The sequence below is a fragment of the Sphaeramia orbicularis genome, unplaced genomic scaffold (assembly GCF_902148855.1).
Source record: "Sphaeramia orbicularis unplaced genomic scaffold, fSphaOr1.1, whole genome shotgun sequence".
NCBI lineage: Eukaryota > Metazoa > Chordata > Actinopteri > Kurtiformes > Apogonidae > Sphaeramia > Sphaeramia orbicularis.
Window position 1 is genome coordinate 97665 of NW_021941595.1, and position 25293 is coordinate 122957.

General features: G+C 41.4%; 1 protein-coding gene across 1 annotated transcript in view; it reads left to right on the forward strand.

Annotated features, from left to right (window-relative positions):
* Positions 1-25293, forward strand: part of LOC115416351 (uncharacterized) — a 64708-nt gene that overhangs the window by 33039 nt on the left and 6376 nt on the right. Inside the window, exons 8-20 of the mRNA XM_030130095.1 lie at positions 5586-6026; positions 7074-7373; positions 9743-9841; positions 10266-10412; positions 10489-10584; positions 12047-12105; positions 13771-13918; positions 14055-14159; positions 14248-14400; positions 16641-16808; positions 16883-17056; positions 17379-17468; positions 24718-24801. Coding sequence (XP_029985955.1) covers positions 5586-6026; positions 7074-7373; positions 9743-9841; positions 10266-10412; positions 10489-10584; positions 12047-12105; positions 13771-13918; positions 14055-14159; positions 14248-14400; positions 16641-16808; positions 16883-17056; positions 17379-17468; positions 24718-24801 — 2064 coding nt within the window. The remainder of the gene's footprint in view (positions 1-5585; positions 6027-7073; positions 7374-9742; positions 9842-10265; positions 10413-10488; positions 10585-12046; positions 12106-13770; positions 13919-14054; positions 14160-14247; positions 14401-16640; positions 16809-16882; positions 17057-17378; positions 17469-24717; positions 24802-25293) is intronic.

A 25293-nucleotide genomic window follows, 5' to 3' on the forward strand; every position in this document is an offset into this window, starting at 1 on the left:
AAAAAAGGTAAAAGAAAAGATGGAAGAAAAGATGAGATAAAAGACAGAATAAAAGAAAAGATAAATGAAAAAATAAGATAGAAGAGAAGATGGAAGAAAAGACGAGATAAAAAAGAATAAGATAAAAGATAAGTGAAAAAATAAAAGATGAAAGATAAGATAAAAAAGAAAGGAAAAGATAAAAGAAATTAAGATAAAAGATAAAAGACAAAAGAAAAGATATAAGATTCGATCAGATCATCTTTTATTAGTCCTTGAGTGGATAAATTTACACGTCGCTGCAGAAAATTACTATAAAATTGGTATATATATATATATATATATATATATATATATATATTTAAAGACATGTCTCAACCTTCATGATGGGTCAGTATGTGTTAGTATTTTTTTTTTTATCATATCAGATGGTGTTAAATTTATTTAATGTTCATGACAAATAAACTCGTCTCATTCATTTATTCTCACGTATTAAACACAGACTCCGTTTATTTGATCTGATTTATGATGGATTAGGGAAGGACCGGTTCTGGTGGTGGATGGGGGAGGGGCTTCGGGGGGGGGGGGTGTACAATGACAACAGTGGAACATATTGTGGAGCAGATTGCTTCGGGCCAAATGCACGGTGACGTTTTGCTCTCCAACGTGTCCAACAGACCGACTGCTGCCACTAATTGGTTCTTTATTAAATTTTTTATTTGTTGTTGTTGTTGTTTTGTTCAGGTTTGGGTTTGTTTAATTTTTTTTCGGTGCATCTGCTCGTTCACGCTCCGTCGTCTCACAGTTTGACGTGGATCGATGCAGATAAACAGTAGGAGGAGAGAGAGGAGGTCAAAGGTCAAAGGTCACGGCGGAGGTGACAGACGTAAAAATACAACAACATGAACGACAGACTAACAACAATCTAATAGATTAGATTAGATTATCTTTTATTAGTCCTTCAGTAGGTACATTTACAGATGTCGCAGCAGAAAATTACAATAAAATCAGTAAAAAATATATAAATATCTGAAGAAATATAAAATAAAGAATCACCTGTATTTTCAGTAAACCTGTCTTAATCTGATCCAAATCCTCATTTCAGGCCAATATTTGCTCCTAAACTTTTCTGATGAGTGAAAAAATCCTCGTCCCAGTGATAATTGGAGGAACTGAGCCTTTAAATACTGGAACTGTCCCTTTAAATCTGGAACCGATGGACACTTGGTCGTTTTTTTTCTGCAGCTTTTCGTAGATTTCTTTGATGGACGTGTTGGTTTGTTCAGAGATCACGCGGCCATCTGGACCCCGCCACAATAAAACACACTAAAACTCTGTAGAGCGTCTGAGCGGTGGCGTCCACCTGTCCGACCAGAACGTTCGCTGGTGTTTGTGGAACATCAGAGTCAACTTCAGCTCAGAAACAAACCGGCTTCTGTTTGAGGAACCGTCCTGGTGCGGTGCTTTTACACTGACAGGGTGTGGTGCTTTTACACTGACGGGGCACTGACACCCGTCCTGGTGCGGTGCTTTTACTCTGGCGGGGTGGTGCTTTTACACTGGTGGGGTGTTGACAGGATGTCCTCTGCACTCCTCCTGTGGTTTTCTGCTCTTTTCTGTCTTTTCTCTCTACTTTTCACTGGACTTCAGTTGGATTTTTTTCTATATTTCTCAGATAATTAGTGTTTTTTGTGTCTGTTTGTGCAGTTTTTCTTCTGTTTGCTCAGATTTTAAAGGACTTCATTAGTTTCATCACGTCTTCTACTCTGCTCAGTTTTTAATTTTCTCTGAGTTGTATTTCAGCTTCTGTGTTGTTTTTTCTTTTTAAAGTCGTACATTCTGACTTTTACTAGAATTTCACAAAGATTATTTAGCCCATAAAGACCCAGTGGTACTTCAGTGGCAGCTCCCAAATGACTTTTTCCTCTTTATTTAACCTTTCTGACGTTATTTATTTATTTATTTGACAGGGACAATGCAGTCAAACAGTTATAAGTTTGTGTGATGCATATAGAGTTTATAGCTAGTGCTAATTCTCAACTCCAGGGTTAGGACTCTTCCACAACATTACAGTAAAAATCTAAAATATACATCATTCAGAACAGTCATACTGTACATAAAAATAGAATATATATAAAATAGACATCATTTAAAATGGTCATACCACACAACTTGATAATCCAGTGTTGCATTTATGTATGAGGCATTCATTCATTCATTCACACAATTTACACAATATTTACAGATAGAACAGTTTTTTATCGTAGTATTATCTAATTTATTTTTGCCCATCGTTTTTCAGATCAGAAGAAAAAAAACCAAACACAGATCAAATGTCGGAGGAAACTCCAGACATGCTCCAGTTGGATGTTGTGTTTGAATGGTCGTCATTTATTCATGTACAGTGTTCCATGTGTAGAGTCTGTGTTTGCACAAGCGTTCCCTGGATTTCCCATGGTGCATTGCTGTTCTTATATGTGGGTCAGAACGGCTCTGCACCATATGTGTGTAGAGCCGAGGCCACAGGGAACGAACGAACGAACAACCAATGGACGAGGAAAAAACAAACCCATCAACTCAGAGACGGAAACACGACGACTCTGAGACCCACTGAAACTACGGGATGAGGACGACGGACGCCACGAGGACGACGGACGCCACGAGGATGATGGACGCCACGAGGATGACAAATGCCACAAAGACAACGAACGCCATGAAAACGACGAACGGCATGAAGACGATAGATGCCACGAAGATGATGGATGCCAGGAGGACGACGAACGCCACGAAGATGACGAATGCCATGAGGATGACGGACGCCATGAGGATGACAGACGCCACCAGGACGACGAACGCCATAAAGACAACTAATACCACGAGGACGATGAATGCCACGAAGATGATGAACGCCATGAAGATGACGAATGCCACCAGGTCAACGAATGCCACAAGATGCAAAGATTCAAACAGAAAAAATAAAACCAAGGCTTCTTTAGTCCAACACATATTTAAACACATTAATTAACATTGGTTTGACCTTTGAAGCTCATCTGAGGTCAAAGGTCATGTCCTCAGTCAGGTGGTGACACTAGTATATTCCATCATGTTGCTCATGCTGTTAAAGTTTATTTCAGACTTTGGACTTTAGAAAAACTTCTCGTAGAACTGACTTTTTTCGTGTTTCTTTTCCTCTTGTGCTTGTACATGTTTTTAACTGGATAACCAAAATCTAGGGTCTGGGTTTGACCCTTCAAGGTCACGCAAGGTCAAAGGTCATGGCACTAAATCAAAGCCCATATGTGACTTCCTGTCTATTTCCAATAGTAATTATATCAATATCTTCAACTGTTTTCAAGTTGTAGCACTTTGAAATGTTTCCCATTATAAACCAATGGGGATTTGAAAAAGTCCAAAATTCAAAACTCAATATTTCTGAATTCTTTGAACAAACTTGAACATCTTACCCCAAAGATGTTCCACAATAAATATAAAGTCATTCTGATGGTTAAAGAGCAGAAGATTCTAGAAAAACAGGTTACAGACAGACCACAGCTGGTACCAACCGTCCATTGGACCTTTCAGACCTTTCGTACCTTTCAGACCCTTTGGACTAAAACAAGAAGAACATGGAGACGTGAACCTGGAAATCCTCGTAAACGTGTTATCGTCGCGTCCATGTGACGTAAAACCAGAGTGAATCAACACTAAGACGTCGAAGGGTCGTCATGTAAACCAGAGCAGAATGTTTTATACCTAAAAGACGTCTGAAGACATTTAGTCGTGTCCTTATTCCGGTCCTGTCAAAGAGTAGGGAGAGAAACCGATAAGAGTTTAGTGGTTCTGGTTCCATGATGGATTCTCACGGTTTAGACGATGAAGTACAAATACTCTGATTTCTACGCAGACAGTTCCGATTGACCACATTGTTTTGTTAAAGAAGAGTTTATTAATGTAAACATGTTCATATAATTTAGCTTTTTTACACTAAAACCGACACATTTTTATGTATTTATTGGTTTTTCTGTAGTTAGTCTGCTGTGAATTATGGACAGTCAGAGTCTCCAGGTGGATTCTTCTGGTTTGTCATGTGTGACGCGGACAAAACACAACCACACTTCAGAGGCTTCTCAACCAAAAATACAGAAATGACCTGATGATACATTTGACGTGATGAACCGTTACGTAAACCGACCAACGATTCCAAGGAACCGAACCACCAGGAACTGGTTCAGTACAAGAACCCAACGGTCAGACCTTCAGAACCGGTCCAAACTGGAGTCTGTCGACACCAGGCCACGCATGACTTCACCGCTAACCCTGCGCATCATTCCTCGAGTGTCCAAACTGAGCACGCTCATCTCACATGGTCAAAATAATAACATTAAAACGCTCGGAGCTAATCCCACCACAGCCTGTAAACATGCTAATACCCCTCTGAATGACCCCCCCCCCCCCCCAGGCTCCTCTTCCTCCCCAGCCCAGGCTTATGTTCCCTGGGGAAGGTGGCCAGGCTAGCTCCTGGATTAAGGCCACTGGGTGCTTTGGACCCTCTGGCCCCCCTGGACCTGGACCTGGGCCACGTCAGCTCCGTGTCATGATCGTTTCATTAAAGTTGGATTTATTCAAGTGGTTTTTGGCAAAAATGAAGAAAAGGCTGACGTTTTATTTGGTCTTCTGTTTGTTTTATTTAGTGAGTCTGAGTTTGATCTGACTGTGAGTCTGTCTGAGGTTTACGGGGCGGGGGGGGAGGGGGGGGCAGATGATGTGGTTCCTCCATGGGGGGGGTTCATCTAGACACTGTTCAGACTGAAGGAGGTGCACAAAGGTCCATAGGTCCAAAGGTCCAACGGTCCAACGGTCCAAAGGTCCATAGGTCCAAAGGTCCATAGGTCTAAAGGTACCAGGTCACAGCAGAATAATGTCCCAGTTTCAGACCTTTGGTGGATCTGGGATGCCAAACTTTTAGAATCCGCAAAAAATCCAGTACCTGGTCCCCTGTCCTTGTCCTGGACCCGGATAGGCCTATGGCATGTGTTTATGTCCACAGTCCAGGACACAGAACCAGGACACTGATTGGACCTGAGGGACAGAGACACATGACAACAGTAGTCCCACAGGACTGAGGACAGAGACACTTCCAAACAAAAAAACACAAGGAAGATAGTGTAAAAACAAAACAAGTCCAAACCGTCTATGTTTGTAGTGGTTCAGTCTCACTCACTGCTCTGTGTTTGACCCCATCATTCCGCAGGGGGTGGGGCTTGAACTGAGCATGCTCAGATGTCCATGGAAAGAACAAGGTCTATTCTATCAACACGACTGAAAATTTAACTATTGAACAAATGGTTGAATTTATATGAATATTTAAATCAGTCCTACATTCAGACGCTCAGCACAGACACGTCAGGGGTTAAAGGGCTAACGACTCTCATGTCTCTGACCCCCGTGACCCCTGTGACCCCCTGTGACCCCTGTGACCCCCTGTGACCCCCTGTGACCCCCTGTGACTCTTGTGACCCCCTGTGACCCCTGACCTCTAACCTCTGCTGCTCAGACCATACTTAACCCTGTTTTTGGGGGGTTGTCGTTGTGTTGGCCTCTTTCAGCGTCCACCCGTGTCCTCGTCTCCCCCGTCACCGCTTAGTCGTCATTCATCCGCTTACGAAGGCGACGCCCACCAAACCTGGAAAGTCACCAATAAGAAACCGGCATTATCGCGCAGTTCCAACCTGCACCGGTCCGGCAGCGTCAAAGACCTCATCAGTAGGTTCTCGGATCCGGATCGCCACCGCCCCCTGAGTCCCGCACCTGCGACCGCACGACTGTCCAAGTCCACGGAGAACCTCAAGTCCGGCGCCGAAAGTCCACTTCCCAGCATCACGGTGACTCCGCCCCTAAGTCAGAGAGGAACCGGTCAAATGGGTGGATTGGTAGGGGGCGGAGCTGAGCCCAACGGTCCGGCCGCCAACGCCGATTCGCAACCACGGAATAAAAACCCAAACGCAGACTGTGGCGGAGACTCGATGGCAGATTCTGGGATGGGATCGGTAAGAAAAAGCCGACGTTCTGCATGAAACCGAACCGTCGGAACCTCAGAACGCATGGAAGGTTCCGGAAGAGTTGAATCAACCTGCATGAAAAGCATGAGGCGGAGCCGAGCCGCAGTCGTACTAATCAAACCGAACGTTCGCAGATCTAACCTGAACGTTCGCAGATCTAACCTGAACGTTCGCAGATCTAACCTGAACGTTTGCAGATCTAACCCTGCACCTTCTGATTCTGTCCTCTGACGCCATCCGATCTTTGGCATCAAATAACAACAGCTGCCGATTTGTTTTATTTTGGCTGCATGAAAAACTGATCTGCATCTGCTTGAGTTTCTGATTCTGTCTGATTTATTGCATTAGTCACATGGTTTATGGGGGGGTGTCGCATAAAATGTCGCATTTGATTTTTAATTTTTTTTACTTCAACACTTCTAAACATTTTGATGATTCTTTTGTTTGTTTATTGTGTTGATTCTTTTGTTCATTTTGTTGATTCTTTTATTTTGTTGATTCTTTTATTTTAATTTTGTTAATTTTGTTCATTCTTTTGTTTATTTTGTTAATTCTTTTGTTTATTTTGTTGATTATTTTGTTTATTTTGTTGATACTTTTGTTCATTTTGTTGATTATTTTGTTAATTTTGTTGATTCTTTTGTTTATTCAGTTGGTTCTTTTGTTTATTTTGTTAATTTTTTTGTTAAAATTTTTTTGTTCTTTGTTTTGTTGATTCTTTTGTTAATTATTTTGTTAATTATTTTGTTAATTTTGTTGATTCTTTTGTTTATTTACTTGGTTCTTTTTTTTATTTTGTTAATTATTTTGTTAATTTTGTTGATTCTTTTATTTTGTTGATTATTTTGTTCAAATCAAAGTGAGTCAAATCCATCTCTATGTCATTTTATAAACAAAGATAATAACTGAACCCAAACAAACCGATGCACTGATATTTATCCCATAATATGAAACTTTTTCTCCCTCTCTTCCCCCTGTCCCCCCCTCTTTCCACCCCTCTTTTTCACCCTCTTCCTCTCCCTCCTTTCTTTCCAGGAGTCGGAGTTCGACCCGTCCAAACAGCCCGACAGCCCCTCGGAGGAGGAGCCCCCCCACACCCCCCGGGTTCTGCCCAACAACCCCAACCCCAAGTATCAGCTGTTCCTCAACCCTGAGCTGAAGACCAACGGCCTGAGCAGCAGGGACGCAGACGGGCCGGCCTTCAGTGGGGGGGGATCGGTGGGGGGGGACAACGGGCCCAGGCCGCGGTGGGAGAGCACCCGTCTGGGCCTCAACCACTACCGGGGGTCCCTGGAGTCTCTGGCCTCGAGGGACTGGGACACCATGTCGGACCGGGTGGGTCTGGATCACACACAGCACACAGATTCTGATGATCAGCTGATGAGAAGAGCGGGACGATGGCGCCATCTGCTGCACAGAACACACACTTACAGTCTGAACAGAACACACACTTACAGTCTGAACAGAACACACACTTACTGTCTGAGCAGAACACACATTTACAGTTTGAACAGAAGAACAGCGCCATCTGCTGGACAGAACACACATTTACAGTCTGATCCACCGGTTTAATCTTTAACCCTTTCATGCATGAATTAATTAGTTGAGAATTTTTTTTTTTTTTACTGTTTTTATTCCTCTTTAGGCATGAAAAAATGATGCGATTGCATTTTTTATTTTTATTTTTATGAACTTATTTTTCATGGAGTTACAAAAATGTCCACTCATCTGAACACCATGGATTTAATTTTTGAAGCAAAGAAACATGTATTTAAAACCCATCATCAGAAAGTGATAAACTGTGTGAAAACTATGAAATAACATTTTTCATGTAGCTGATGTTTTCTTACATTTTAACATACTCTAATACAGTGGTTCTTAACCTGGGTTCGATTGAACCCTAGGGGTTCGGTGAGTCAGTCTCAGGGGTTCGGCGGAGGTCAAGACACACACTGGACTCATTAGTCAGGTGTGTGTGTTGGGCTAGGTCCATGTATGTAAACAAACGGCTTCGGAGACTCTTTCTCTGATTGACATCCAATATACGTGGTGTATTGTTGTTGCTTACAGCACTACAACACATCCGGAAGTGTTTATAATCTCTTCCACTCGTCTGACGAATTATTTTCCACATCGTTGTTATGACTTTTGCTACTTCCTGTTAACCACGGAGGCAGCCATGTGTAGCGTTTGTTTACATTTTTCAGTCACCGCACTGGTCAGTTACAATCATGTGACGACCGACGCACCGTCGCGGATGAAGAAATTGTATTACGCTAAAGCCGAGCTAGTGCCGTAATAAAACAACAATCACAAAAATACTGACGGAGTATAACGAGAACTTGTTTTTTGATACACTACATGCATTTTATCTTTTTTTTAATGTCAAAATTGCATGGTTCGGAAAGTTCGGAGCGAGATGAAACGAAAACTGGGTTGACCTGACGGCCTACACATACACATACACAACAGCAGAAGTCACACTGATTTAGAGTAAATATTCATTGTTATTGTAGCCTGATGGAAATTAGGTGATGGGTGTGTGTTAAAATGTTAAAAATGATAAATAGCATAAATACAATAAGTTCATTATTGGAATACATAAGGTTAAAAATTAAAACCATTTCAGTGTGGTAGTACTAAAAAAGGTCATGTCTTTGTGAAAAGGTATGGAATTTGTTGTGATTTCATGCACTGTATTGGTTTTGTTCTTTGAGCACAGTGATGTTAATGCACGGTTCATTTTGTGCACCATTAAAACATATACCTGTGTCTTGAATTTGAAAAAAATCATATTATATTTTTTAATAAAGAAGGGTTTGGTGAATGCGCATATGAAACTGGTGGGGTTCAGTACCTCCAACAAGGTTAAGAACCACTGCTCTAATACTAGTTATTACTCACTTCATGGAGATAATATGCAAAAAAAAACCAAAAAACTTTTTGATTAAGACAACTTTTATTAATAGTCTTATAACAATTAACAATTAATTTACACTAAAACATATTTCTGCAGATCAGGTTTATCTAGAACAGCAAAGTTACAGTAATGGTCTGAATTATAGTGTTTGGGATGTGTCCACTGTGTTGGCTGATATGAAACTTAAACAACAAAACCCATGAATTTAACAAGAGAACAATAGCTGTCCACTGTAGTGACCAGTATGCATGAAAGGGTTAAAGGAGAAACCCCCTGGATCAGACCATAAATGTTCTGATATAAAAACCTTTGAATTTACTCTGAGTTTTAATGAACATCTATGTGATCAGTGAATTAAATACAGAAAATACACAAGTTACACTGAAAAAAATTCTAAATACATTCTAAATATTAGAATAAACGGTGATAAATTGCTCATTAAAGGTTAAATGTAGAGAAAAAAGAATTTGGAAGTTGTCACAATCAATAAAATAATGAACGATCTAATTCCTCCATTTTCTAATTCTGCAGGAAAAAATATCTAGGATGAATAACAATTATTTGTATGTCTTCCTCTTTCTTTTTTTTTGGGATCATTTTTAGAATTTATTTTCATTGTGCGTCTCCACAAGTACAAAAAAAAAGTGACAGAAACTAAAATAAACCCAGTTTCATAGAAACACCCTTTTAGTAAAACCTTTCAGTGAACCAGAAAAGTAACAGATAAACCCCTTATTGTAGAGTTCAGTTGTGATGTTTGTTGTTGTTGTTTGTTTGTTTACAGCTGGGTGTGGTCGACAGTCCTCCCAGAGTGTTCAACAGTCCGTACACCACCACCGCCTCCATGGACTACAACCCCATGTACCGCATGTCCGAGTTCAAGGTCAGTGGAAAACCAAGCACAACACCCAAAGTCAACACACAACTCATTAGCCTCCTTAGCCACTCGTTAGCCTCATTAGCCACTTGTTAGCCTCCTTAGCCACTCGTTAGCCTCATTAGCCACTCGTTAGCCTCCTTAGCCACTCGTTAGCCTCATTAGCCACTTGTTAGCCTCCTTAGCCACTCGTTAGCCTCATTAGCCACTCGTTAGCCTCCTTAGCCACTCGTTAGCCTCATTAGCCACTTGTTAGCTTGTAGTATAATTGTCATATTTTTTCCAGGTCATAACCGTTGATGTAAAATGACACAGTGGTGTTAGGAGAGTAAAGTTACACAGATTTGTCCAAAAATAGGACTTCGGTAACTGTGCTATGAGGCTAACAGCCTGTATCTAATGCCTTCCTTCCCTGGGCTTTGTCTTCCAGGCTCCAGGTGGAATCTCTCCGTCCACCTCTGAGATGAACCTGTTCAGTCTGAGCACCAGCCCGGTGGCCACGCCCATTCTGTCCAACAACCGACCGCGCTTCTCCACCTACGAGACGCTGAGGAGGCGGCCCGAGGTCAACAACACCGTACGTGTGCCGTCTGTGCTTTTTGCCGTCGTCCGGGTCGCTAACGTGAAGCTAAAGCTGTGATTGTGTCGTGCAGGTGATGAGCGGACACTACTCGCTGAGATCGTCCACGCTGCCCAATAAGAAGGACTACATCGAAGAACTGACCAAACAGCTGGACACCTGCCAGAAGGTCAGCACCAACACACACACTGTTCACCTTTAACCCCTGACCAGAAGGTCAGCACCAACACACACACTGTTCACCTTTAACCTCTGACCAGAAGGTCAGCACCAACACACACACTGTTCACCTTTAACCTCTGACCAGAAGGTCAGCACCAACACTGTTCACCTTTAACCCCTGACCAGAAGGTCAGCACCAACACTGTTCACCTTTAACCTCTGACCAGAAGGTCAGCACCAACACACACACTGTTCACCTTTAACCCCTGACCAGAAGGTCAGCACCAACACACACACTGTTCACCTTTAACCCCTGACCAGAAGGTCAGCACCAACACTGTTCACCTTTAACCTCTGACCAGAAGGTCAGCACCAACACTGTTCACCTTTAACCTCTGACCAGAAGGTCAGTACCAACACACACACTGTTCACCTTTAACCTCTGACCAGAAGGTCAGCACCAACACTGTTCACCTTTAACCCCTGACCAGAACGTCAGTACCAACACACACACTGTTCACCTTTAACCTCTGACCAGAAGGTCAGCACCAACACACACACTGTTCACCTTTAACCTCTGACCAGAAGGTCAGCACCAACACACACACTGTTCACCTTTAACCTCTGACCAGAAGGTCAGCACCAACACTGTTCACCTTTAACCCCTGAGAGCTGGTGGAACTCTGCAGAGCAGTTCCACTGTCAAAACATGGTAGAAACACAGTAAAAATAAATAAAGGAATAAAGGAAAATCACCACAACACTGGAAACAACAGGAAAAAAAAATACAAGGAAAATAATGTGAAAAACAAAAACAAACAAAAAAAAAGCCCAAAGCATCTATTTTTACAGTGAGTCTGTCTCACTCACTGCTCTGTGTTCTAACCCCCATTCCACTGGTGGGGGGGTGAACTGAACATGCTCTATGTGTGATCTGAATTTTTTGCTTCTGAATTGTTTTTTATTCTAAATTAATAAACATAGTTAAATTAAGAGACAAAAAATTCAGATGCTTAATTTCAGTGCAAAAAAATTCAGTGCTAGAAATTCAGTGGCTTTTATAATTCAAAATCTGATGAGACAGATTGACTTCCATAGTCTTAACTTTATTAATCCTTAGAAGTTGATATTTTGTGTTTTCAGTCCAAAAAGTTCCCAAAAAAATGCCTGAGGTTTAGAAAAATGTGCACGCGTGAAACACCATATTTGTTTATCTGATTGATTTATTTTTATTTATTGAAAGATTATAAGTTAATATGGAATATATTCATTGACGTCTGTCCACATCTACAGTTATATCCTTTTGTATGATCATATGTGTGTATATTCAGACGTACTGTGTGTATTTTAATGTGTTCATACGTACATGTGAAGGTGTTTGTCATGTCCAGTACATACTAGACTTACTGTTGTTGTGATAAAACTAAAGAAAACCTTACTGATCGTGATCATGTGCATATTTTCTGCAGCGTAACCAGTTTCTGGAGGCCGAGAGTGTGGAGATGGAAAAAGAGAGAAACCAGATCAGGTCAGATTTGAGTTTCACTTCATTTCTTTTTCCCGATTTGCTCATTTCTTGCATTAGTTTGTTGTTTGTACTCTCTGTACAGACCAGCTTCAGTTTTCTGACAGTTGTACTTGTTGGTATTTTTTCTGGAAAAAGAATAATGACTTGATTTTTACAGTGAATAAAAAAAAACAAACAAACAAGAAAAGCACTTGAAGAGTGCAGACCTCTGCCAAGACAGATCTGCCCCCCCGATCACCACCAAAACTGAATCATTTGTTCATTGTACCAGTATCAACATTTCCTGAAAATTTCAGGAAAACCCGTCCATAACTTTTTGAGTTATTTTGCTAACATTTAGAACAAACAAACACACAAACAAACAAACAAAGCAAAGTGTTCACAATACCTCCTGGTGGAGGTAAAAATCCGTTTCTATGCTGATGATTCAATACTCTTTGTATAGTTTGACAAAAGGTTAAGTGAACTAAAACTAAGGCTGTACGATATTGGCAAAAACTGAATTTGCGATTTTTAAACCCTGCTATTATGGATGTAATGATTACCGGTATAACCATAAACCGCGATAAAATTCCCAGTGGTTAGTATTACCATTTAAATTCTAATTATCATGATTTGTTTGATTAATGCACTTTGAAAACTCATGGTACTGTTTATTTCCTGGAGAAGCAGCAGCATTCCATGTGCGCATGCCAGTCTGCAATGTCTATCTATCTCTGAAAAAGAAACTATAGCAACTCAAACTCGATCTGGAAAATGATCAGACAATGTCCATAAGGAGTCATCTTTAATACACATCTGTATGTTTGATGTTTACATGTTAATATTTGAATGTTTCTGCAACAGGAAGTACATTGTGCCTATTATTTTATTTTTTGTTTTGTTTAGTTTTTTTTCAAAATACGTTTTTTTTTTTTATTTTACCTTTATTTAACCAGGAAAACCTCACTGAGATTAAAAATCTCTTTTCCCAGAGTGCCCTGGCCAAGACAGGCAGCAGTTCATTAAATAGTTACAGACATAAACTTTCATACATAAAACGAAAAATTTTTAATACATAAAAACACAGTCAAGTCAAACCTTCCAAAGTCAACTTTTTGAAAAGTTGGTTACTTGGTTAAATTATTTCGGTGTGTGTATAAGTACTTTCAATAATACCGCAATAATAAAGATAACTGTGATAATTTTGGTCACAATAACCATGATATGAAATTTTCATATCGTTACATCCCTGTATTGTGCACATGTACATTGCGATGACGATGCTCAAACGTTATATTGTGCAGCTCTAACTAAAACCATTCCCACCAGTGCAGAACATGTGTTCTGTTCACCAACTTTATTTACAACCATTAAGAACATTTGAAAATAAATCCATTTAGAACCCCAAAGGTGGTGAAAATAACCAGATGTGAAGTGTTTGGTTTTTTTTTCCATGTTTCAGTTCTTTATTTTCCTCTCTATTGGATTCCATCCCAGTGAAGTGTTCTGTTGTCTCTAGAACCAGATTTCCTCGTTCATATTTCTTTTGGAATCACCGTCTCCAAACCACTCTCAACCTGTGGGGGTGGAAAACGGTTCTGCCGACGTCCGGTTCCCAGGATCTTTAGGGAGTTTAGTTGGACTGGTCCTGAGTAAATGAATGTAAGGAGTGTTTGTGTGAAGGTTTGAGATGCGTGGACTTCTGGTGAACAACGAGGACCTCCTGAGGACCAACACCCAACTGAACAACGAACTGAAGAGGATGAGGGAACAGATGATTGAGATGGACCGAGAACAGCAGAGCATGGCAGAGAAATACAGGGAGATGGAGGTGGGTGGGTGGATGGATGGATGGAGGGATGGATGGATGATGAGTGGGTGAATGGATGGATGGATGGATGCATGGATGGATGGATGGATGATGGACGGATGCAGCTGGTGTTGGTTTCTAAATCGTCTCTTTGCAGATCGAAGTCAAACAGGCTCGGGATGTGATGGTGGAGGCCAACACGCAGGAATACGCCTTCAACTTCCTCCAACAGTCGCTGAAGAACCAGATCCAGGACGCTGAGGTGAACCTGGTCACATATGGAGCCCAGGGTTCTGTTTGTCAGACACTCAGACTAAACACCATGTCCATTCTGTCTGCGATGTGTTCAGGAAAACCTGGAAAAACAGACGCAGCATGCTCAGGCTCTGGCGGAGAAGCTGTGGCGAGCAGAGAGACAGTTGGAGGACTACGAGTTGGACAACGACACCAAAGACAAGAGGACGTCTGAACTCAACAGCACCATCATCAGGCTGGAGACAGAGGTACACGTGGACCGCATCAGGGTCTGCTGGGGTTTGGACCATGGACTCAATAGCTGCGTTTCCACAATGTGGTACCGGCTCGACTCGATCTTTTTGCGTTTCCATTACGAAAAAGGACCTGGAATCTGGTACCTGGTACTGGTTTTTTGGTATCACCTCCGCCCAGGTTCCAGGACTGGGGACCAGATACTAATGCTGCGTTCCAGACTGTTTTTTGAGCCTGTAAGTCACGACTTCAAACCACGACTCATGACTCTGTAGCATTCCAGGCAAATCACACTAAACTGCCTGAGAGCAAGGAATTGTGGGAGTTAGATGTAAACAAACCAGCATGGTGGACCGTACCTTATGTTCATTTACAATCATTTCTATCGCTAAAGGTGCTCGCTCCTTGGTTATTTGAGGCAAACAGAGGAGGAAAAACAGTGCAGAAGGCAACAGAAGCTGTTTAAGTGTATTCTGTCACTCACTGGACTCAAAACTAGCTAACACTAGAGCAGCTGCTGATTATGCAGAACATCTGCAGATAAATAACGTCAGATCAATACCTTGTTTTAATAAACAATCTGCATAAACACCACATCCATGGGGGGGGGCGCCATTGCTACGTGACGTCAGAACTCAGAACTGGGAGAACATGGATCTAGTACGAGTTCAGGGTGGAAGTCCCAGGTTTGACTGAACATTCCAGTGCATTTACACCAGTAGAAGGATGGACAAACAGGAGTTACAGCTGGACTGGAACGCAGCTTAAAGCGTGATGTGTAAACACTGCAGACCACTGATTGGTCAGAGTCGTCTCTGTGACCCGCCCTTTTACAAAAACAGATGCAGGTTAATCCACATGATGACAGCCTGAAAAACTACATCATTCACTCACAGGTTCAGTCTTTGGTGGCCGACGTAAAAATTTAGCACAAGCTTGACGAGACAACACGCAACGAGTGAGTTTATCAGCGACAACACGGAAGTAATGTGCAGCATCGCTATGAGGTCCAGGTGCTGCAAAGTGGGTAGTGTCCTGTAACGGAAACGGTCTGGAATAGGACCTGGTACCAGAGACGAGTCGAGCCGGTTCCATGTAGTGGAAACATGGCAAATTATTATATCACCAAAGTGGAGTTTCACAGATATAATAGTTTTACGTCAACCACCACCGTCAGATCTCTTCGGTATTTTGTCGATAACTCGGACAGGTTTGTTTGGATTTCTTCTCCTTGATAACCAACACAGTGGAGCCCCCCTAGTGGAAGAACCCTATGGAGCTCACCAGTTTCATAAGTCATCCACATGGGGGCGCTTTAATTGAACATCAGTTTTTTGGACTTAAATCCATCAATAATGGGCCAATTGAGATCAAATGTGGTTCCTACTGATGTTCTTCCAAATGTCCATGTTCTGTTCCACTGTCCACAGTTCAGATGGGCTCATTTTCATTCACTAGGTGGAGTTTAGGGGACAAATGTGGTTCTCTGACCATTATTCTGACTCTGTCAGGTCCATGGAGCTCAAATTGAGTTCATATCTATTGTCTAACAATTATCATGGATAGATTTATATCTAACAGAGGACTGGGGGGATTTCAGGGAGATACACTCGGCCCCCGACAGTGTAAACCTCGTTCTCTTTGTGTTTGGATTAAAATCTGCAATGAGTCAGTGGAGTTCTGTAACGATATAGAGGAATAAGGACACAGCATTCATGGTACCCTGTGGCGTTCATGGTACCCTGTGGCGTTCATGGTACCCTGTGGTGTTCATGGTACCCTGTGGTGTTCATGGTACCCTGTGGTGTTCATGGTACCCTGTGGTGTTCATGGTACCCTGTGGTGTTCATGGTACTGTGTGGTGTTCACAGTATTGTGTTGCATTCATGGTACCCTGTGGCGTTCATGGTACCCTGTGGTGTTCATGGTACCCTGTGGTGTTCATGGTACCCTGTGGTGTTCATGGTACCCTGTGGTGTTCATGGTACTGTGTGGTGTTCATGGTACTGTGTGGTGTTCATGGTACTGTGTGGTGTTCACAGTATTGTGTTGCATTCATGGTACCCTGTGGTGTTCATAGTACCCTATGGCGTTTACAGTATTGTGTTGCGTTCGTGGTACCCCAGTGTATTCACGGTACTGTGTTGCATTCATGGTACCCTGTGGTGTTCATGGTACCCTGTGGCGTTTACAATATTGTGTTGCGTTCATGGTACCCTGTTGTATTCACGGTTCTCTGTGTTGTTGGTTGCAGCTGTCCGAGGCCCTCCAGGTGTCCACTCAGGTCATGGCGGAGAAGAACCTCCAGGAGAAGCTCCGTGACGACGCCCAGCTGAGGGTGGAGGAGCTGGAGGAGTCAGTGCTGGAGAAGGAGCAGGAGATCCAGAAGCTGCAGGTGCTGGTGGGCCGTCTGCAGGGAGAGGTACGCACAAACAAACAGCACAGTGACAGGACGGAGGCGCAGGCGTGTGGCGTTCACGGTCTGCGTTTTTTCAGGTCTCGGGGAAACTGATCGATAAGGAGCGAACGCTGGAGGAGGAGATCCAGCTGAGGGAGAGGATCCAGCTGCAGTGCAAACAGGCCGAGAGGACGGTGGACGACCTGACCATGGAGCTGCAGAGCACCAACCAGGCCAAGGAGGACCTGAGCAAACAGTTGAAACAGGCCCAGGTGGGTTCAACAGACCAGAACCACAGAGTCTGGACCAGGACCAGGACTCTGAACCTGAGAAACCTGAGCCTGGACCAGAGATCAACGCTGTCATGAACCTGAGAAAAACAGAAAATGTGCACTGTCAGAAAAACTGCATCGTAAATAAACGGCATCAGCATCAGCTGACCTGGGATCAGCTGACCTGGGATCAGCTGACCTGGGATCAGCTGACCTGGGATCAGCTGACCTGGATCAGCTGACCTGGGATCAGCTGACCTGGATCAGCTGACCTGGGATCAGCTTAGGTGTGTGTTTAATGAGTCTGAATGTGTGGTTTCAGGAGAAGATGATCGACCTGGAGGCAGATGTAGAAGAACTGCACGACAGCGAGCAGAGGTGGGCGTCCAAACACAAGAGAGCCATCGAACAGGTGAGGAGAAACAGGGAAACAAACAGACCGAAAAAACGGCTGAAAACAGGTTAAAAACAGGTGGAAAACAGGTTAAAAACAGGGTAAAAACAGGTGGAAAACAGGCAGAAAAACAGGGTAAAAACAGGTGGAAAACAGGCAGAAAAACAGGGTAAAAACAGGTGGAAAACAGGCAGAAAAACAGGGTAAAAACAGGTGGAAAACAGGCAGAAAAACAGGGTAAAAACAGGTGGAAAACAGGCAGAAAAACAGGGTAAAAACAGGTGGAAAACAGGCAGAAAAACAGGGTAAAAACAGGTGGAAAACAGGCAGAAAAACAGGGTAAAAACAGGTGGAAAACAGGCAGAAAAACAGGGTAAAAACAGGTGGAAAACAGGCAGAAAAACAGGGTAAAAACAGGCAGAAAAACAGGGTAAAAACAGGCTGAAAAACAGGGTAAAAACAGGTGGAAAACAGGCAGAAAAACAGGTTAAAAACAGGCTGAAAACAGGTTAAAAACAGGTGGAAAACAGGCAGAAAAACAGGGTAAAAACAGGTGGAAAACAGGCAGAAAAACAGGTTAAAAACAGGCTGAAAACAGGTTAAAAACAGGTGGAAAACAGGCAGAAAAACAGGGTGAAAACAGGTTAAAAACAGGTTAAAAACAGGTGGAAAACAGGCAGAAAAACAGGTGGAAAAAAGGCTGAAAAAAGGGTTAAAAAAAGGCTGAAAACAGGGTAAAAACAGGTTAAAAACAGGCTGAAAACAGGCAGAAAACAGGTTAAAAACAGGTGGAAAACAGGCAGAAAAACAGGTTAAAAACAGGTGGAAAACAGGCAGAAAAACAGGGTAAAAACAGGCAGAAAAACAGGGTGAAAACAGGCTGAAAACACGTTAAAAACAGGTGGAAAACAGGCAGAAAAACAGGGTAAAAACAGGCTGAAAACAGGTTAAAAACAGGCTGAAAACAGGTTAAAAACAGGCTGAAAACAGGTTAAAAACAGGTGGAAAACAGGCAGAAAAACAGGGTAAAAACAGGTTGAAAACAGGCTGAAAACAGGGTAAAAACAGGTGGAAAACAGGTAGAAAAACAGGGTAAAAACAGGCTGAAAAAAGGTTAAAAACAGGGTAAAAACGGGCTGAAAAATGGGTAAAAACAGGTTAAAAACAGGCTGAAAAAAGGTTAAAAACAGACAGAAAACAGGTTGAAAACAGGCTGAAAACAGGTTAGAAACATGTTAAAAACAGGCTGAAAACCGGGTAAAAAAAGGCTGAAAACAGGTTAAAAACAGGTTAAAAACAGGCTGAAAACAGGGTAAAAACAGGTGGAAAACAGGTAACAAACAGGTTGAAAACAGGCTGAAAACAGGGTAAAAACAGGTGGAAAACAGGCAGAAAAACAGGGTAAAAACAGGCTGAAAACACGTTAAAAACAGGTGGAAAACAGGCAGAAAAACAGGGTAAAAACAGGCTGAAAACAGGTTAAAAACAGGCTGAAAACAGGTTAAAAACAGGCTGAAAACAGGTTAAAAACAGGTGGAAAACAGGCAGAAAAACAGGGTAAAAACAGGCTGAAAACCGGGTAAAAACAGGCTGAAAACAGGTTAAAAACAGGTTAAAAACAGGCTGAAAACAGGGTAAAAACAGGTGGAAAACAGGTTAAAAACAGGTTGAAAACAGGCTGAAAACAGGGTAAAAACAGGTGGAAAACAGGCAGAAAAACAGGGTAAAAACAGGCTGAAAACAGGTTAAAAACAGGGTAAAAACAGGCTGAAAACAGGTTAAAAACAGGTCAAAAACAGGCTGAAAACAGGGTAAAAACAGGTGGAAAACAGGTTAAAAACAGGTTGAAAACAGGCTGAAAACAGGGTAAAAACAGGTGGAAAACAGGCAGAAAAACAGGGTAAAAACAGGATGAAAACAGGTTAAAAACAGGGTAAAAACAGGCTGAAAAAAGGTTAAAAAAAGACTAAAAACAGGCTGAAAACAGGGTAAAAACAGGTTAAAAACAGGCTGAAAAAAGGTTAAAAAAAGACAGAAAACAGGGTAAAAACAGGTTAAAAACAGGCTGAAAACAGGGTAAAAACAGGTTAAAAACAGGCTGAAAACAGGGTAAAAACAGGCAGAAAACAGGGTAAAAACAGGTTAAAAACAGGCTGAAAACAGCTAAACACAGGCTAAAAACAGGTTAAAAACAGGTTAAAAACAGGCTAAACACAGGTTAAAAACAGGTTAAAAATAGGCTGAAAACAGGTTAACAACAGGCAGAAAACAGGTTAAAAACAGGCAGTAAACAGGTGAAAAACAGGCTGAAAAAAGGTTAAAAACAGGCTGAAAACAGGGTAAAAACAGGAAGAAAACAGGGTAAAAACAGGTTAAAAACACACTGAAAACAGGTTAAAAACGGGCAGAAAACAGGGTAAAAACAGGCAGAAAACAGGGTAAAAACAGGGTAAAAACAGGTTAAAAACAGGCAGAAAACAGGTTAAAAACAGGCTGAAAAAAGGTTAAAAACAGGCAGAAAACAGGTTAAAAACAGGCAGAAAACAGGGTAAAAACAGGTTAAAAACAGGCAGAAAACAGGGTAAAAACAGGTTAAAAACAGGCAGAAAACAGGGTAAAAACAGGCAGAAAACAGGTTAAAAACAGGCAGAAAACAGGGTAAAAACAGGTTAAAAACAGGCAGAAAACAGGGTAAAAACAGGTTAAAAATAGGCTGAAAACACGTTAACAACAGGCAGAAAACAGGTTAAAAACAGGCAGTAAAAAGGTTAAAAACAGGCAGAAAACAGGTTAAAAACAGGGTAAAAACAGGGTAAAAACAGGCAGAAAACAGCGTAAAAACAGGTTAAAAACACACTGAAAACAGGTTAAAAACTGGCAGAAAACAGGGTAAAAACAGGTTAAAAACAGGCTGAAAACAGGTTAAAAACAGGCAGAAAACAGGTTAAAAACAGGTTAAAAACAGGCTGAAAACAGGTTAAAAACAGGTTAAAAATAGGCTGAAAACAGGTTAACAACAGGCAGAAAACAGGTTAAAAACAGGCAGTAAACAGGTTAAAAACAGGCTGAAAACAGGTTAAAAACAGGCTGAAAACAGGTTAAAAACAGGCTGAAAACAGGTTAAAAACAGGCTGAAAACAGGGTAAAAACAGGCAGAAAACAGGGTAAAAACAGGTTAAAAACACACTGAAAACAGGTTAAAAACGGGCAGAAAACAGGGTAAAAACAGGCAGAAAACAGGGTAAAAACAGGGTAAAAACAGGTTAAAAACAGGCAGAAAACAGGTTAAAAACAGGCTGAAAACAGGTTAAAAACAGGCAGAAAACAGGTTAAAAACAGGCAGAAAACAGGGTAAAAACAGGCAGAAAACAGGGTAAAAACAGGTTAAAAACAGGCAGAAAACAGGGTAAAAACAGGTTAAAAACAGGCAGAAAACAGGGTAAAAACAGGCAGAAAACAGGGTAAAAACAGGTTAAAAACAGGCAGAAAACAGGGTAAAAACAGGTTAAAAAACAGGCAGAAAACAGGGTAAAAACAGGTTAAAAACAGGCAGAAAACAGGGTAAAAAAAGGCAGAAAAAAGGTTAAAAACAGGCAGAAAACAGGGTAAAAACAGGTTAAAAACAGGCAGAAAACAGGGTAAAAACAGGTTAAAAATAGGCTGAAAACAGGTTAACAACAGGCAGAAAACAGGTTAAAAACAGGCAGTAAACAGGTTAAAAACAGGCAGAAAACAGGTTAAAAACAGGGTAAAAACAGGCAGAAAACAGGGTAAAAACAGGTTAAAAACACACTGAAAACAGGTTAAAAACTGGCAGAAAACAGGGTAAAAACAGGCAGAAAACAGGTTAAAAACAGGCTGAAAACAGGTTAAAAAAAGGCAGAAAACAGGGTAAAAACAGGTAGAAAACAGGGTAAAAACAGGTTAAAAACAGGTAGAAAACAGGTTAAAAACAGGGTAAAAACAGGCAGAAAACAGGGTAAAAACAGGTTAAAAACACACTGAAAACAGGTTAAAAACTGGCAGAAAACAGGGTAAAAACAGGTTAAAAAACAGGCAGAAAACAGGTTAAAAACAGGCTGAAAACAGGTTAAAAACAGGCAGAAAACAGGTTAAAAACAGGCAGAAAACAGGGTAAAAACAGGCAGAAAACAGGGTAAAAACAGGTTAAAAACAGGCAGAAAACAGGGTAAAAACAGGTTAAAAACAGGCAGAAAACAGGTTAAAAACGGGCAGAAAACAGGTTAAAAACAGACAGAAAACAGGTTAAAAACAGGCAGAAAACAGGGTAAAAACAGGTTAAAAACAGGCTGAAAACAGGTTAAAAACAGGTTAAAAATAGGCTGAAAACAGGTTAACAACAGGCAGAAAACAGGTTAAAAACAGGCAGTAAACAGGTGAAAAACAGGCTGAAAACAGGTTAAAAACAGGCTGAAAACAGGGTAAAAACAGGAAGAAAACAGGGTAAAAACAGGTTAAAAACACACTGAAAACAGGTTAAAAACGGGCAGAAAACAGGGTAAAAACAGGCAGAAAACAGGGTAAAAACAGGGTAAAAACAGGTTAAAAACAGGCAGAAAACAGGTTAAAAACAGGCTGAAAAAAGGTTAAAAACAGGCAGAAAACAGGTTAAAAACAGGCAGAAAACAGGGTAAAAACAGGCAGAAAACAGGGTAAAAACAGGTTAAAAACAGGCAGAAAACAGGGTAAAAACAGGTTAAAAACAGGCAGAAAACAGGGTAAAAACAGGCAGAAAACAGGTTAAAAACAGGCAGAAAACAGGGTAAAAACAGGTTAAAAACAGGCAGAAAACAGGGTAAAAACAGGTTAAAAATAGGCAGAAAACAGGTTAAAAACAGGCAGTAAAAAGGTTAAAAACAGGCAGAAAACAGGTTAAAAACAGGGTAAAAACAGGGTAAAAACAGGCAGAAAACAGCGTAAAAACAGGTTAAAAACACACTGAAAACAGGTTAAAAACTGGCAGAAAACAGGGTAAAAACAGGTTAAAAACAGGCTGAAAACAGGTTAAAAACAGGCAGAAAACAGGTTAAAAACAGGTTAAAAACAGGCTGAAAACAGGTTAAAAACAGGTTAAAAATAGGCTGAAAACAGGTTAACAACAGGCAGAAAACAGGTTAAAAACAGGCAGTAAACAGGTTAAAAACAGGCTGAAAACAGGTTAAAAACAGGCTGAAAACAGGGTAAAAACAGGCAGAAAACAGGGTAAAAACAGGTTAAAAACACACTGAAAACAGGTTAAAAACGGGCAGAAAACAGGGTAAAAACAGGCAGAAAACAGGGTAAAAACAGGTTAAAAACAGGCAGAAAACAGGTTAAAAACAGGCTGAAAACAGGTTAAAAACAGGCAGAAAACAGGTTAAAAACAGGCAGAAAACAGGTTAAAAACAGGCAGAAAACAGGGTAAAAACAGGTTAAAAACAGGCAGAAAACAGGGTAAAAACAGGTTAAAAACAGGCAGAAAACAGGGTAAAAACAGGCAGAAAACAGGGTAAAAACAGGTTAAAAACAGGCAGAAAACAGGGTAAAAACAGGTTAAAAACAGGCAGAAAACAGGGTAAAAACAGGTTAAAAACAGGCAGAAAACAGGGTAAAAACAGGCAGAAAAAAGGTTAAAAACAGGCAGAAAACAGGGTAAAAACAGGTTAAAAACAGGCAGAAAACAGGGTAAAAACAGGTTAAAAATAGGCTGAAAACAGGTTAACAACAGGCAGAAAACAGGTTAAAAACAGGCAGTAAACAGGTTAAAAACAGGCAGAAAAAAGGTTAAAAACAGGGTAAAAACAGGCAGAAAACAGGGTAAAAACAGGTTAAAAACACACTGAAAACAGGTTAAAAACTGGCAGAAAACAGGGTAAAAACAGGCAGAAAACAGGTTAAAAACAGGCTGAAAACAGGTTAAAAAAAGGCAGAAAACAGGGTAAAAACAGGTAGAAAACAGGGTAAAAACAGGTTAAAAACAGGCAGAAAACAGGTTAAAAACAGGGTAAAAACAGGCAGAAAACAGGGTAAAAACAGGTTAAAAACACACTGAAAACAGGTTAAAAACTGGCAGAAAACAGGGTAAAAACAGGTTAAAAACAGGCAGAAAACAGGTTAAAAACAGGCTGAAAACAGGTTAAAAACAGGCAGAAAACAGGTTAAAAACAGGCAGAAAACAGGGTAAAAACAGGCAGAAAACAGGGTAAAAACAGGTTAAAAACAGGCAGAAAACAGGGTAAAAACAGGTTAAAAACAGGCAGAAAACAGGTTAAAAACGGGCAGAAAACAGGTTAAAAACAGACAGAAAACAGGTTAAAAACAGGCAGAAAACAGGGTAAAAACAGGTTAAAAACAGGCAGAAAACAGGGTAAAAACAGGTTAAAAACAGGCAGAAAACAGGGTAAAAACAGGCAGAAAACAGGTTAAAAACAGGCAGAAAACAGGGTAAAAACAGGCAGAAAACAGGGTAAAAACAGGGTAAAAACAGGTTAAAACCAGGCAGAAAACAGGGTAAAAACAGGTTAAAAACAGGCAGAAAACAGGCAGAAAACAGGTTAAAAACAGGCAGAAAACAGGTTAAAAACAGGCAGAAAACAGGGTAAAAACAGGTTAAAAACAGGCAGAAAACAGGTTAAAAACAGGCAGAAAACAGGTTAAAAACAGGCAGAAAACAGGGTAAAAACAGGTTAAAAACAGGCAGAAAACAGGGTAAAAACAGGTTAAAAACAGGCAGAAAACAGGTTAAAAACAGGCAGAAAACAGGTTAAAAACAGGCAGAAAACAGGGTAAAAACAGGCAGAAAACAGGGTAAAAACAGGTTAAAACCAGGCTGAAAACTGAACTGGCTGAAAAGTCCCGCCCCCTATTGGGAACTTTTTCAGGGAAAGTTTCGGGTCAAAGGTACGTTTTTCTGGGGGTACTTTCAGTGTTTCCAGGTAAATGATAGAAGTTCCTGTGATGGAAAAGAAGATAATTCATCTTAAAATCAAACTTCAGTTCATGGGTTTTTGACTCTTGAGTGTGTATGGTTCAGAAAACTGGAATTGTGGGTAATTTTCCTGTTGAAGCCTGAGAATCTGCATCATTTACAGATAAACCTGTTTCAGTTGGATCCAAAGAACATCAGGTTCCAAACCTCCACAGAAGAACACTGAATTGTAGTTGAATTGGAATGAAAACTATTTTTTATTTTCTCTCGGTGAATTTCTTCCAGTTTTGTGTTTGAACGTTGTGGTTCCATGGGTTAATGATGGGTTTGGTGTTTCAGATGGAGCAGCTGCAGCTGAAGCTCATTCAGGAGAAGGATCTGAACGAACAGCTGGAGATGGAGAAGGCAACCATGGAGCGCCAGGTGAACACCAACTCCACAAATTCCACAAATTCCAGGACTTCCATGACCCCCACAACCATGCAACCACAAGCACAAACCATGAAATTGTCTAAAATGTCAAAATGTGGGCATGGATGTGGGCGTGGCCCAGGTGTGTCATGTGTGTCTGTGGGCGTGGCCCAGGTGTGTCATGTGTGTCTGTGGGCGTGGCCCAGGTGTGTCATGTGTGTCTGTGGGTGTGGCCCAGGTGTGTCATGTGTGTCTGTGGGCGTGGCCCAGGTGTGTCATGTGTGTCTGTGGGCGTGGCCCAGCTGTGTGTCATGTGTGTCTGTGGGCGTGGCCCAGCTGTGTGTCTGTGGGCGTGGTCCAGGTGTGTCATGTGTGTCTGTGGGCGTGGCCTAGGTGTGTCGTGTGTCTGTGGGCGTGGCCTAGGTGTGTCGTGTGTCTGTGGACGTGGCCCAGGTGTGTCATGTGTGTCTGTGGGCGTGGTCCAGGTGTGTCATGTGTGTCTGT